Source organism: Microtus ochrogaster, chromosome 10 (genome assembly GCF_000317375.1).
Source record: "Microtus ochrogaster isolate Prairie Vole_2 chromosome 10, MicOch1.0, whole genome shotgun sequence".
In the NCBI taxonomy this organism is placed as follows: Eukaryota; Metazoa; Chordata; class Mammalia; order Rodentia; family Cricetidae; genus Microtus; species Microtus ochrogaster.
In genome coordinates this window covers 45,278,840-45,293,954 of record NC_022016.1, presented here as the reverse complement: position 1 = coordinate 45,293,954, position 15,115 = coordinate 45,278,840, and the positions used below count along the sequence as shown (strand labels likewise).

Genomic DNA, 15,115 nt, shown 5'->3' with positions numbered 1-15,115 from the left:
TGGCCCAGCGGGCTCAAAGACTGCGGGCAGAGGCGGGTGAGAAGCCCTGGATCTGCCTAGAGGGGAACGGGACGACGTCCTATGCCGCCGGAGACGGGAGTAAGGGTGTTGGCATGCATGTATCTTTGCACGCAATGACTGTCAGACCTTTGCAGGTCACAGTCACTCGCATGCGTGAAAATCTGGGACAGGGAAATTTGGGGCACCGAGGGAAGGCAGGAGGGAAGTCAAGCTTGCCTGGCAGACTTGGTGGGAGAGGGCTCCCCAGGAGGGGAAGTGAGCGGATCCAGACGGCCAGCCTCTTTAAGAGGCTGCAGCTCCCGGCTCTGCTGCGGTATCCGCTGTAGTTTCGTGTGCAGACTGCGTTAATTAGATTACCTGAACCCCGCTAGGCCTGCAGCGCCGCACGCAGGCGAGGGCTTTCCCGGCCGTTGCTGGGCGGAGCCTGAACTGCAGCAAGTCGAATAGCGCCTCGCAGACAAGTGGCGCAGCTTGTGGGTGGGCGGAGTTCAAGGGACTGTGGGCGTGGCCTAGGCTGCAGGGCCTGGGAGTCGAGTCTCAGCGGGTGAAATCGCTGCATTGGGTGGAGGGGGCGTGGCCTATGCCCGCAGAGGGCGGTCCAGGCAAGGGGGCTTGGCCTTCGCCAGTAGAAGGAGGGTCAGGAAGGGGCGTGGACTTTGTCTGCAGAGGAAGACCAGGCAGGGGGTGTGGTCTGTGTCTGCAGAGGACGGGCCCAGGGGGCGTGGTCTGTGCCTGCAGAGGGCGGGGCCCGTTGCAGAGGGGGCAGCGCCGGCCGAGAGTCCTCTACGCGCCGCTGCTGCGGCCGGTCCACAGCAGCTCTGACAGTCGCGGCACAGGCACCAAGCCCCTTGCCAACTCCACGCAGCCACAGAGACCTCCGGCTCGTCCCGCTCTCTCTTCCGGCGCTGCGGAGCTGCATCTGGCGCGCATCTGGCACCACCCCGGCCACGCTGGAGCCCGCGCCCGCCCTGGCCCGGCCACGCCGGGAGCCCGGCCCCGAGCTGGAACCCCATCTGGAACCGCGGGCCCGGGGCCCTGAGCCGCGCAGCCGGCGCATGGTTAACTCGCTGCTGTTCGGGGAGATGGCCTTGGCTTTCGGTTGCCCGCCGGGGGGCGGCGGCTGCGCAGGCGGTGGCGGTGGTGGTGGGGCCGGGCCGGGGCCCTCGCCCGTAACGGCGGCACTGCGGGACGATCTGGGCTCCAACATCCACCTCCTCAAGGGGCTCAACGTGCGCTTCCGCTGCTTCTTGGCCAAGGTGCACGAACTGGAGCGGCGTAACCGGCTCCTGGAAAAGCAGCTGGAGCAGCAGCAGAGTGAGCGCGAGCGGCGGCTCCGCTACAAGACCTTCTCCCGCGAGCAGGCCGTGCAGACCGGGCCCGAACTGCTGCGGCCGCCGGCTGCGGGCGGCGGACAGGCCCTCGTTGCGGCCACCGGCGTCAACGCCAACACGGTGGCCCTGGGCGGCCTGCCCCCCGGCGGCGGCTCTCACCCGCAGCACTACGGCCGCCTGCCCGGGACCATTTGGAGCTACACGCAGGTGCGGAGAACGGGCGGCGGCGGCGTGGAGACAGTGCAGGGCCCCGGCGTGTCGTGGGTGCACCCGGACGGCGTGGGCGTGCAGATTGACACCATCACGCCAGAGATCCGTGCACTCTACAACGTGCTGGCCAAGGTGAAGCGCGAGCGTGACGAGTACAAACGGAGGTGAGTGGATGTTCCCCTCCTCCGCCGCTCTCGGGACCGGGCAGCAGGGCCTGGCAGGTGGGCTGCGGGCTGCCGGGAGGACTCTGTCATCAGAACCCGCTAGAGTAGGGCGCGCGCAGGATACCTGGGCGCCGACCTCCGGGGCCAGGCACATTGTTTCCCAGGGACGTAATAACCAGCGGACTTGTGGTGATCTCATTCTGTCCACATGACAATGCGGTGTGAGGCAGTCTCGTCCCCATATTGCAGATGAGGAAACTGAGGCGAAGAGGTGCTAAGTGACTTGCCCAAGGCGGCTTGGCTAATCCGTGGTGAAAGTCAAGTCCAGATTTGATCTATTGATGGGAGTCCTGGCTGGTGTGTCTCCCAGGCTAGGTATTTACCTAGAGATGTTGGTGGTAGATTCACTTCCCATAGCAGGTGTAAAGAAAAACTCTCGACTAGTACATTGTCATTTTTTTTTGTCCTTGAATTTAATGAGCTCATGTGAGAAGATGATGGATCTGTCCCTAAGGGCCCCAAGGTTGGCTGTCTTGTTCCAGGTCTGTAAAGAACCAGAACCTCAGCTTCTAGCCTTTAAAAAAAAGTCATCCTTTTCTTCACATTCTCCCAAGTCTCAAGGTTTATTGAGGTCCCCCAGGGGATAGATACTCATGGGTTAGCATATTGGGTGCACTCAGATCATGGGTCCAGCTGGAGGTCAGGGGCAGACTGCCTGCAAAATGGCCAGTGTGCTCCTTGAAGTCCAGATTCCCAGGCCGCAATACTGGCACTGCTCTCTGCCTGCAGCCTGGCTAACAATACTGTCTGCTCAGCTTTCTGATACAGGGAGGGAGAGAGAGAGAGAGAGGAGAGAGGGTCTATGTGTAGGTCTCAGGTCTGCATGGGGGAGGGGCCCTCTGGTCCTAGGCTCCTATCTCAGCCATGCCTAACTTTGTTTTATTGTCCTGACTCTTAAAGGGAGTGGGGCCATTCCTTCCATTCCTCCAGTCTCCCTGGAAGCCGGGGCTGGGTTTGCTTTCTCACCCTCTGCTGAGGTCTTCTGACTGGGAAGAAGTCCGGGGCTAGCTCCCATCACCTGCAGGAGGGATTGTCAGCTACTTGGAGGCTTGTTTACTCATCAGGGAAATGGGAACAGAAAACTCCAGAGTAGAGTGGGGTGAGGCGCCTGTTGGATGGTGTAAAATAATCAAGTCGATGTTCTTACTTGCGATGAGGAAGGTATAGAGACGCCTGGAGTTTCTGCTGCACGTGCAGGGCTTGGCTCGCTGGAGATTGCTTTTCTCTCTGGCCTTGGGAATGCCCTGTGCCTTCACAGGGGGCCACCCTCTGCCCTTGGTGGTCATCCCCATCAGGGCAGGCTAGGGAAGGAGGCAGTTGCCTTGGATGGTGAAACTGGAGGAGGAAGCTTGGGCTGGCCCTCCTGTCTGCCACCCTTGGCAGTGTAGTCATGACACAGGCTTGCGCTACATTTGTTTAATTGTGTGTGTGCTTTTTGGCCCTGGCTACAAAGGTGATGGAAAGACTGTGCCCAGGCTTAGAGATGGGTTGGCATGCAGCAATGAGCTGTTCAGGTTGCACCCAGGGTGTGGGGCGTGATGTCAGCTTCTGGCACTGTCCTGGAATGAGCCAGCCCTGCTGAGACAGGTGGGGTGCGGGCATCTCTCTTCCCGCCTTTCTGGGAGGTTCATGTATACCTTCTTTCTTTTCTTTATTGTCTTATGAACTGGAAAGACCTTTCTTCTCTGAAGTTGATTCAAAGCTTTGGATTTTTCCAAAGTGAGTGTTCTGCCTTGCCCAGGCCTCAGTTTCCCTACCTGTAAAAGCAAGGTGGTTGGACAATAGCTGTGCTCTTTGACGTCCTGGGCTTCCTCTATAATACTTTGGAGAAAACTCCTTGGGTAGTTAATAAAATTACAGCAAGAGCCTGTGAAATGGCTCAGCGGGTAAAGGCACTTGCTGGCAAGCCTGACAGCCATAGTTGTACCCCAAAGACCCACATGGTGGACAGAGAAAACCTACTCCAGCAAGTTGTTCTCTCCTTTACACATTTGCAATGGCACGTATGCACACGCGCGCGCGCGCGCACACACACACACACACACACACACACAGATACACATAAATAAATGTAACAAAAAAACCAAATGCATCAAGCCGGGCAGTAGCGGCTCACACATTTATTCCCAGCACTCGGGAAGCAGAGGCAGGTGGATCTCTGTGAGTTCAAGACCAGCCTGGTCTACAGAGTGAGTTACAGGAAAGCCAGGACTGTTACACAGAGAAACCCTATCTCAGAAAACCTAAGTGGGGGAAAAAGCCAAAGCCAAATACATCAAAATGTTAGTGCAGTCAAGAAAGTGTTCTTGCTTTCACATAGATGTCAGTGTGTCTGATTCCATCAGCTTGCAATTTTTTTTTGACGATTGATTGATTGATTATGTGTATGAGTGTCTTTCCTGCATGTATATACAGGCAGCCTGTGCATGCCTGGTGCTGGTGAAAAGAGGAATAACTCCCTGGAAGTGGAGTTACGGGCAGTTGTGGGCTGCCATGTGGGTGCTGGGAACTGAATCTATGGTCCTCTATAAGAGCAGTAAGTGCTCCTAAGCTGCTGAGCCACCTCTGCAGCCCAGCACACTCACTATTTAATGTTTAATACTTTAAATTAAAGCCTCTTTCTTTGGAGACTGTCGCCTGCTTGCCAAGCAGGGTGCTTACACAGTTTCTGGTGGTACCAGCTTACCTGTGAGTGACAAGATGCTTTTGGTTTTCTGCTGATTGCCCCCTCAGGTGCATCCACTGAGCCTAGAAGAGGTAATTTATTATATATTCAGGTCTACAATATGAATACATACAATTCTGTTCTCATCTACTGCTGTATTGCAGTTTCTCTTTCTGGAGGAAGGCAGGAAGACAGTTAACTTCAAAAAAGAAAAAAAGGTCTCAGGAGGAAGAGGCAGGTGGGTCTCTGTGAGTTCGAGGCCAGTCTGGTCTACAGAGAGGACTCCAGGAGAGCCAGAGCTAGACAGAGAAACTCTGTTTTGAAAAACCAAAAGTCAAACACAAAAACAATCCCCCCCCAAAAAAAACCCCTCTGTGCTACGTGACCTGAGAGGGGCTGCCTAGGCTTGTCAGTATGAGACTGCCTTTGTGCTGGCGTTAAAACTCCATGACACATCACTTGCCCAGAGTGCAGGGGAATTTGGGTGGCAATAAGTGAATATATCAGAGCTGCTAGTCTTCCTCTGGTACTTTGACTATTAAGAGGTCACAGTCCAGGAGATGAGACCATGGTGCTGGCCTGTTTGGTTTGTAGACTGCCAAAGGCATCAAAGCTTTGTGGGACGTCTGGTGTGGAACCCCAGTGCTGAGCACTGGAGAGGTCCTGGTTGGAGAGGGCAGGGCTTCAGGTTCTCTGCCATTGGTCAGGATGGACCTCCTGCTCCAGCCGCTGAATGATAAGCCAGAAGTATTTCCAGCTTTTTAAGCTGCAGGCCTTTGTGGTCCTGTCTCATGATTGGTTTCTCTCCACATGCACCTGTGGTTTTGCTGAGGTGGAATTGGTTCATCTTAAAGCTACCAGTTTAAGTACAACAGTGATTTTTTTTTAAAGGAAAATTTAGAACAGTGTACCCATCTCCAGGGTCTAGTTTTAGAACCCTCGGATCCCCCCCTCCCAATTTCTTCCTGTCTGTTTGCAAACAGCTATCGTCTGGAGCAGTCACCAACCTGCCCCATATCTACCTGTATGCTTTCTCTGGATGACTCAAAAATGAGATCCCACGATAGGTCGTCTTCCGAATCTGGCTTCTTCACATAGATGGTGTTTTGGGAGTTCTTCATATTGTACTTGCATATATCTAAACATCCCTCATCATTGCTAAGTCACGTGCACAGATGGGTAGACCCGGTTTGTCTGTCCCTTCATCTTACTTACCAAGCGTTAAGTCACCCTAGTGCTGTGGCGGACATGGTCTACCATCAGCAATACCATGCTGGTTCTTTGCAAACACCAACCCAAAGCAGAGCTTCTGGCCCCGGCTCCCTACCCCCTCACCCCTTCTCTGGTTTCCCTTCAGCCCAACTTGCTCTTCACCGGGTAGGAAGTGTGTGTGGTCACCGAGACTGTATAGAGGGCAAAGTTGTAAAGCGTTGATCTGGAAACCAAAACAAACACTTCTTTCTGTCACCACCCAGTGCCACCAAGATCTCTTGTTCTGAGTTTGCAAGTTGGGGGCTTTCCCTGGGAGAATCCTGTCAAATTATCTGAACTTTAAATACATGGGTTTTCTGAATTGGCCTCCAAGACACCTGCACGCCCATGGGTGACCCCTGGGTCTGCATCATGGCTGATCTTTTTGCTTTCTCAGATGACTTTGTGTTTCTTGTGCCTCCTGTGTTCTGGGCATCTTGTTTCTTGTCTCTGCTGTGGATGACCAGGGTCCATACCATGGTACATCCCCATGATTTTCCCTCTTATTTACTGGAGGAGGAGGCTGGGTTACTTTGTGGCTGTCAAGCAGAAGTTTTGGTAGGTTCCACTCTCTGCATCAGGGAAGTTGTCACGGTTGTTCCAGGAAGTAGCAATGACTGGAAGAGGCGGTCCAGCTGCCTGCAGGGCAGGGTGACTTTCTAGTGTCCCCCTTTGTCCTGTAGGCCCAGTGTGACCAAGGACTGACTGGTTTTCTCCCCTCACTGTGGGTAGACAGACAGGGTTTATGTGCTCCTGGCTGGCTTTGTCCTTCGTACCTGGGATGAGTGGAGGCTGTTGGAGGGTTTGAGGGACCTGTGTTGTCTTTTGTCTTGGATTTCAAGTGGGTGCTTCAGATCCCTGGAGCCCATAGTAAGGTGCCCCTGAATGCCCCAGGCCCCAAAGACTGCCTCAGAAGATTGTCCCCAAGCCACTGATACTTTTTTTAATTTTGGAAAATCACAACAATAGAGGTTTTTGATTCTGATTTCTGAGTGAGGTGGCCTGGGATGGTGGGGAAGGGTTCGAATTCTGACTCTGCCATTCGGTATGACCCTGGGCATGTCTCTTGGCTTCTCTGAACTTGCCCCTCTGTACAGAGGGATGCTGGGAAGGAGTAACTTAGTTCTGTGAAGGCCTCCACGCCTTGGGAAGCTCTAAGGATGTCCTGCACTGGAGCCCACACAGTCTGCTCCCTTAATTTATGGGGCCTATGGGCACAGCCCTGGGCCGCCCAGCAAATCCATTTCAGGACACATTGCCTCTCTCTGTGTCCCGTGGAAGGCGCCAGAGATGGTGTTGGGTTGGAGGGAAGCCGGGCTGCTTCTTTGTCCTGCCGAAGGGCAGTCTGGCCATTCGCAGTAGTGATTTGTGCCTCCGGAACTCGCAATGCCCCCACCAGCCCTTTGTCTTAAAGGAATCCACACCCACACCCCCTCCCTCTAGGACCTCAGTTCACTGGAGAACCGGGTTACTGAGTCTCTTGGCCAGTGAGGCACACTCCCTGGGGACAGATTTGGGAGCCCTGAGCTAGAAAGAGGCCGGGGGAGGAAGGTCCCAGAAAAGAAGGGAAACCAGGGGACAGCTGACTCTGAAGATTCCTTCCTTCCCAGAGGAATGCAGGCCAGGCTTTTGCTGCCGGCCCCACCGGATGCACGCCTACCCACCCCCACCCTCGGCCGCTATGCACAGTCACATGCAGGCTTATACAAACGCCCTCACACGTGCATGCAAGCACCTGGTTTCTTCTCTGGCTTTGGGTCTGCATCTTGACCGTGTCCTGTCATGTCGCTGTTGAAGGACACGGAAGGGTAGAGCAGAATCTAGCAGAATCGAGCACGTGTCCTTTGCTGCAACCAGACTCCGTGGCTTCCAGCAGAACTAATCTGAACCCCACTGGGTATCAGATCCTGGAGGGTGGGACTTTGGCATTGGGGAGATGAAGCCAGGCTGGCATCCTGTGTAGTTCTGTGTCACAGATGGCTGGAGGCCTGAGATAGGACAACCCTCTCTCCCTGTGCTCAGGAGTGAAGGTGTGAGGAGCCCACAGTGTTCCTGAGACTTAAGTTCCTCCCTCCTACCTGATAGCCCCCACACTCTGAACCCAGATTGCCCAGCATGTGTCTGCTCCCCAATGCACCCGAGCTCTGCTGCTCCCGGCTTTCTTCTGGTGTTCATAGAGTTAGCTCAGCCAGACCGGTCAGAGTCCACACTGAGTAAATATTTGTGCAGCCTGGGAAGACTGCGAGTCTCGCTGCTGTGCGCTACTAGGCATCCAGGAGACAGGGAGGTCAGATAGCGCAGACTTGGCATCTAGGGGTCTGGTATCCTGGGAGGAAGGGTCAACATCTGGAATCATAAGATCCGGCTTCAGTCTCAACGCAGCAACTCCATGAGCTGGCATGATGCCAGGGCCTCAAACAATGGTGAAAAGCTGTGTGAACCTGAGCTAGCTGCTGAGTCTCTTCCCCTCTCAGTTTTCCCGTCATTAGAACAGGAAGGATGCCCATTGTGGTGCCACACATCTGTCATTCAGGGAGGCTGAGGCAGGGGGATCTCTGAGTTTGAAGCCATTCTGGGCTACATAGTGGGTTCCAGGACAGCCAGGGCTACAATGTAAGCTTGTTTCAAAAAACCAGAATCAATCAGTTGGATTAATAGGAGAAGCTAAGCTCTGTGCCCAGGATGTGGGAGGCGCCAGTGGGCTCACATGGCTCCAGGAGGTTATATACCTGAGACAGAGCTCCGTGGAAAGAGCTTGTAGGGTGTTGCAGGAGCTGGATGGACCCTGTGCAGGCAGGAACTGAGCACTGAGTGACTACTTGGGGACTGGGCAGGAGTTTAGGGGTTGTGCACACTTCTGGGTACACGATCCTAGGAGGTTCAGGGAAGGTCTGGGGCCAGAGGGCTGGTGAGCAATGGCCAGCCATGTCAGGGGAGCACCCTCCCATCCATGTCAGGGGACTGGTGCTTGTTACCTGGATAGGATATGGTTGCTCACAGCCCCTGGTAAGAGAGGAGCTGTCACCCAGCATTAAACCAGCAAAAGCACCTGGTCCTCTAGAGAGCTGTAACCTGGCTGAGTCCTCTAGATGGTGGCGTGGGCTGCCTGAGCCCCGTAGAGTCCAGTCCTTGCACAGACCTCCCCAAGGGTGGTGGGGGCATCACCTTGCCTACCTGGGAATGGGAGAGGTGGGCTTGCCCATACCCGTGAATGCTGGGCTCTCCTTGTGACCTTTCTGGAGCATCTGGATTAGATGAGGCCCATTTTCTCTCTTACACCTCAGTCTGTCTCTCTATTAGCGCTTGGGAGGTTGAGACAGGAGCCTTGCTGAGAGTTTGAGGGCAGTTTGGGCTACAGAGTTCATTACTGAGTCCATACCTAGCCTGGGATTCACGGTGAGACTGTTTCAAAAGAAAGAGGGATGAGCCAGATGACTTCTCTAGGTGCAGGAACCTCCCCAGGTCTCCTAGGAGCTCTGCTAGTCCCTTGCTTCAGCCCTGCTGTGAACTCAGTCCACCAGGAAGCTGCCAAAGGTTGGCCCAGGTGAGGAGGCAGGAGCTAGCCTGGCCTGGAGCAAGGTCTTCTCCAGTGCCTGTCACAATATTGCCATGGCGAGTGGCAGAACGGAAGGCGGAGACTGGGCTGTGGTGACTTCCCACTGTTGCTTTATAGCAGTGATTTCTCAGGTAGCAAATTAGTCACCATGGCTGCAGGCAGCTGAGACTCTGAGCCACCCTACAGGCCATCTAGCCCCCTGCTCTTCAGACAGGACCCTAATCGGGGTGGGGGGGAACTCCTGACTGAGTCAGCAGGGCTTATGGTGAGGGACATCACGGCTGGGTGAACAGGGTTGTCTCTGGGTTGCCCTTGAGATGCTTGTTCAGTGTTCTTACCACATGGGCATACAAAGTGCACACCTGCTCATGACTCCCCGAAAGATCTCAGCCCGCCCATTGCAGCCATTTAGCGGGATAGGCACGGGGCCCCTCATTGCACACTGAAGTCAGGCTGACTGTGCATCCAAAGCTCTCAGGGACGGTTCCTGTTGTCCCTAGAACAATGACTTGAAGGTCATGTTAACAATAAAAGCAAGAAGGAACAGGGAATGTTTTGGTGAGCAGCATGGGAGCTGGGGACCCCCTAACATGTTGCTTCTGATCAGCACTGTGAACTTTGCCTGGGCATCAAGAACTGGTCACCGTCTTCTCTTGTCTCTTGCTGGGAATTGTGAGCCTGGTGAATGTGATTAAGAAGTCAGCCTCATGGCTGCCACTGAGCATGCGCCACGTGCTTCACCTGAGAACCAGGGAGCAGACAGCCTCTGCTTCTGGAGCTCGGAGTTGGGTAGACAGACGTGTCATGGTGTGTGGTGGTGTCCTAGGATACCACCATGTGCCAAGTGCCTGTCAAACAATGCCCATGCATAGGAACCCGATAAGTACATCGTAGTTAATTTCATAAACAAATATTTATACAGCGTTGCCAGGCTCCATTCAGAGAGGGTCCTACACATCTAATTCACAGACCCTCACTTTAACCCTGTGTGGTGGGTTCCATCCTCAGCCATTTTTGAGATGCCGAAACTGAGTCATTGAGGGAACTGGACTAGGTGAGCTGTAACCCTCCAGATCCAACCTGTATCCAACCCAGAGAAGGGAGCCCACAGCAAGGTGCTCTCCTGATCCAAGCCTCAGCTGTCCCTTCTGTGAATAGGTGAGCATCCGCTCTCAGGAGGCTGTGTATGGAGAGCTGCGGATGCACCTTGTGAAAATGGTGGGTCCCACACTGGGCCTCTGACGTCTTATCCCCAAGCTCCGTGACACACTGCTTGCCCCTGCTCGCCATCGTGCCTCCCCTTGGACCCTGAGACCAGCTGGCACAGAGTGTTGGGTGAAAAGCGCTGAAGGAGGCTGAACCCCTCTGGAGAGAGAGAGCCTGCCCGCGCTCGCACTGCCTGCTGGCCATGAGACCTCGGGAGAGTCTTTGCCGCTCAGAATCTCCTTTTCTTTACCTGGGAAATGTGGCTGGTCACAAACATAGGGTGGACTTCACGAGGAGCCATGAGATGATGGCGCCAAGCCTTCAGGCTCTCACAGCTGCTCTGGATCTTCAGTGGACACTGGGGCTGGAGAGAAGGACAAGGTGGGCCCAGCGTGGCAGTACGCATTGTCCCTCTGAGTGGCTCTGATTGGCAGGACTGAACCACCCGAGAAACGTGTCTCTGTGTTTACTGTGTGTGCTCTGACTTTGAATGCGCAGGTTTGCCGAGCCTCCTGCAGTGGACACATGGCCTTCCGTCCTCTTAACTGGTTATTTTTATTATTCAGTTTATTCAAGGCAGTTCTATTGGCTGCCCTAAGGAAGATGAAAAGCTGCTGGTCTAAGTGGACCTTGTGAAATCCCCTGGCGTTCAGGCTCCCCTCTAAGCAGGGACAGCACAGCTTCCCAGGGCCTACTGGGAATCCCCTGTCTGCCCTGGCCCACTGTGACACTGGGCCAAAGGCCATCCTGTCAGAGTCAGGGCCAAAGTGGAAGTTTTTCAAAGTCAAGAGCAAAAGGTCCTGGAACTCTGCCTTGGGCACTGGTGAGGCCCTGGGGTACCTCCGGGTCCAGGATCTCTGGAGTCACCCCAGCATAGTGTGGGGCCAGACAAGGAAGGTTCCCTGGAGGGGGCAGCACTTGAATTACATTTCGAAGGGGCAGGGTGAGAAACCGCAGAGGAAGGGGGCTCTAAGGGAGGAGAGTAGCACAGGCTGAGGCCTGGGAGGGAGGCTGCTGCCAGGGCCACACACTGGGGCTGCTCTTGGTCCAGTCTTCGACGCTGTTCTTGGTTTCAGTCCCTCTCATGGTCTGCTGTGCTCTTGGTTTCCAGGTCCCCATTCTCACCTTCTTGACTGCTCTTTCCAGTTCCGGTTCTGGTTATCCATTCTTCATGGGTTGTGTTCCTGCCCCTGTCTGAGGTGTTGCTGGGTGAGGATGGATTTTGTTCTGTACTCCTTAACTGGATGGCAGGCCTGAGGGGCAGCTCTTGCTGCTGAGGCTTCGGGAAGGAGTGTGTGTGTGTGTTTGTGTGTGTGTTTGTGTGTATGAGTTTGTGAGAATGTCTGTGTGTGTGCATGCATGTGTGCCGCTCATGTGTCCAGAGCCTCTGTGTGTACCCTGAGCCCTTAAGGTTAATCTACTCCTCCTGGACTCTTTTGCAATGGGCTGCGGTGTTTATATAGCGGGAGGTAAAGGGCTTTGGCTGCCATCCTAGAAGTCATTGCTGACCCTGGGGGCCTAAGCTCATATGCCTTGGAAGTAGGGACCACTTTACCTCTTATGATGCTTGTGTCTATTCCCATAGTGCACCCGGCTCCCGGCACTCTTCATGGACTTGTTACTTACCTCTTCCTTCCAGCGAAATCCTTTTCCTGACATCCCCAGATGGGTACCTGGTGTCTCTCTACTCTTTTTTTTTTAAGTTGGGGTCTCATGTAGCCCATGGTGGTGTCCAACTCTATGTAGCTGACGATGACCAACCTTGAACTCCTGATCCCCTGCTGTCACCTCTCAGGTCCTGGGATAATAGGCATATACCATCACACCTGGTTTATATGGTGCTGGGGGTCGAACCCAGGGCCTCATGCATGTTGGGCAAGTCCTCTACCAACTGAGCTACATCGCTAGTGGGCTGGGGTGCCTGCTGTCTTTTAAGAAAGAGCAGAGGGGCTGGAGAGATGGCTCAGTGGTTAAGAGCATTGCCTGCTCTTCCAAAGGTCCTGAGTTCAATTCCCAGCAACCACATGGTGGCTCACAACCATCTGTAATAAGGTCTGGTGCCCTCTTCTGGCCTTCGGCATACACACAGATAGACTATTGTATACATAATATATATATATGAAAGAGCAGAGAGTTGTCTCTCAGTGTTTCATCTTTGCCCCACTCTGTCCCTATGGAGCAGCTACCTTGAGGTCACACAGGGAGGGGCTGGACCCAGTGAAGCTCTTTGAGTTAAGGTCCCTGGGGAAGCTAATGTAAGGCTTGAAGGTGGAGTTTGGAAAATACCCAGCATCTGGGGACATTGATGAGGGTGAGTGGAGGATCAAGGATGCGGAGGGGAGAAGCGGCCTCCCTGGGCTCTTGAGCAGATTTCTAGGTTGATGGTACTGCAGGTGGGGTTTTCCCTCTCAACCTGCAGAACACATGGGCGGGCGGTCACCCACAGGGCTCATTGGCTTATCCCCTGTCCTGATCTGTTTGTCACACACATAGTGGCATTGTTTTTCTGTGCCTCCCGTTCCTCTTGAGTGAAGTGGGGTGGAGAGATTGACAGGGCCCTGGGCCTGAGTGCTGGACCTCTCCCCTTTCCTCTAAGGTACGCACCAGAATTGTAGCTTGTGATGTTGGTGGAACTTCCTGACCCTACAAAACCGTGTCTTCAGAGACCACCCCCCTCTCTCTGCCTGGAGGTGCAAGCCTGGTGGGAGATGCTTTTGTGTTTGTAGACTCTTCCTATGAGCATCTTGCTGTTCTTGGCAGTGGGGCTACACCCGTCTTTAAAGACAACATACCAGGACTTAAATCTGACCAGGGGCAGCGGGGATCTGAGGTCTGCAGGTTGTGACCGGCAGAGGCCACATTCACCTAGCGCCAAGTTCAAGGCCTTCCAAGCTGCAGGTGTTTCCTTCCTGAGCCTTCAGGCACGATTGAACTGTGGGGACTTAGAGATACTTCTCTGGTCCATCTTCTTTGGGGTCACCTTTGGCCTATAAGTTAGCCTTTCATGCAGGGTGAGAACTCCGACTTAGGTTCACGTCACTGGGTTCACATCACTGCTCCCCACCCTGGCAGCCTCTGTCTTTCTGCCTGCCGAAGTGGGAACGACCCCCTTAGACATAGCTTGTCACAGGGTTCTGTGGCAGAGTATATGCCACATGCCAAGTAGTGCTGGCCCTTAGCAACTCTCTGTCCTTGGCCTCCCCAGCCCCCACCCCCACACAGTGGGAACTGGCCCACTTCCTCATGCTGCCAAGGCAGACTAGCCTTTTGTGTCCTGATATTTTCTCTCCTCAGCACCCCCGCCCAGCGAAGAGGAGTCATGTTCTCTCTTCTCTCTAGCACTCTGTTCGTAGGGTGATCAGGAGAGGGCATGGCATGGGCACAGACCATGGCTGCCAGGTGGCAGGAATGGGGGAGTGTCGCTGTCCCTGCCTCCCTGGGGATCTTGGAATGTCATGTCCCCTTCTTTCTGTGGTGGTAGAAGCAGCCCTGTTGGCTTGAGGGCTGGCTATGAGGGGAGGTGAGCTGTTTACTCAGAGGGCTGTCCATTCTCAGCTCCCTCTACCAGGCTGAGAAATGGGCTCACGTTCCTTGCCCTCTCTCCTGGGTTTGAGAAGCAGAAATCTGATTACACGGTTCCATCTGGGCTCCTGGGGGACAGGCAGGCGGCCTCCTGGAACCTCAAGGAAGGCCTTTCCCAGGCCTGGGCAAAAGGGTGACATTGAAGACCGGCTCGGTGTTGTTTTCCAGCGCTGACGTCAGGGCTATGGTTTAGAGTTTCTCCCCAGACAAAGGCTGCTTTGTATCTCTGGGTGAACTGAATCCAGGAATCTCACTCCAGGTAGGAGGCCAGGTGGAGGAGAGGCAGGGCTGGGCAGAGAAGCCCTCAGAGGCCTGCCTGTTCTCAGATCCATCACTCCGTTTCCTCCTCTTCCCAGGAGCGGCCATGTGCCCCTTCAGATGCCCGCTCTTTATCACCACCATGCTCCTAGGAGGTAGCTGGGCTCTCGCCTATTGCACAGATGCAAAAACTGAGTCTTGGAAACGAAACAACTGAGTACTTGTCTCAGCCAGAGAACAGCAGAGCTGGCAGTGGGCGCGTGGACTTGAGTATCTTTAGCTTCAAGGATTACCTCAGGCTCAACTCCCATCAAACCACGTCTCACCTCCAGCTTTGGCAGAGTGTCTAAAAAGTCGGGGAGCCCGGGAGAAGAGTAGTGCAGGCAGCATTCAGCAAGCACAGATCTGACTTTCCTTTTTGAGGTTCTCAATTGGAGTGCGTGTGTGTGTACTCACGTGTGTACATGTCAGAGAAGGGGATTGGTCACCAGTGGGTCTGCAGTCACTAGAAATGATTCCAGGAAGGCCTTGTGGACAGGTGTAAGTAGTCATCCCAGGGGACATGTAGGATCTTCTGCTCCTCTTTTTCAGGATCCATCCATCCACTCATCTTTCCACCTTTCTGTCTGTTCATCCATCTATCCATACAATCACCCACTATCCATCCATCAATTCACTCACCCATCCATCATCCACCCACCCATCCATCCATCCACCCATCCATCCATCCATCCATCCATCAATTCACCCACCCATCATCCATCCATCCATCCATCCATCCATCCATCCATCAATTCACCCACCCATCATC

The 15,115-nt window shown here is 54.3% G+C and overlaps 1 protein-coding gene across 2 annotated transcripts in view; it reads left to right on the top strand.

Annotated features, from left to right (window-relative positions):
* Window positions 1-813: 813 nt before the first annotated feature.
* Window positions 814-15,115, top strand: part of Iffo2 (intermediate filament family orphan 2) — a 45,269-nt gene continuing 30,967 nt past the window's right edge. For both annotated transcript variants that reach the window (XM_013348270.2, XM_005352940.2), the window contains exon 1: window positions 814-1,726. In XM_013348270.2, coding sequence (XP_013203724.1) covers window positions 1,077-1,726 — 650 coding nt within the window. In that variant the 5' untranslated portion in view covers window positions 814-1,076. The remainder of the gene's footprint in view (window positions 1,727-15,115) is intronic.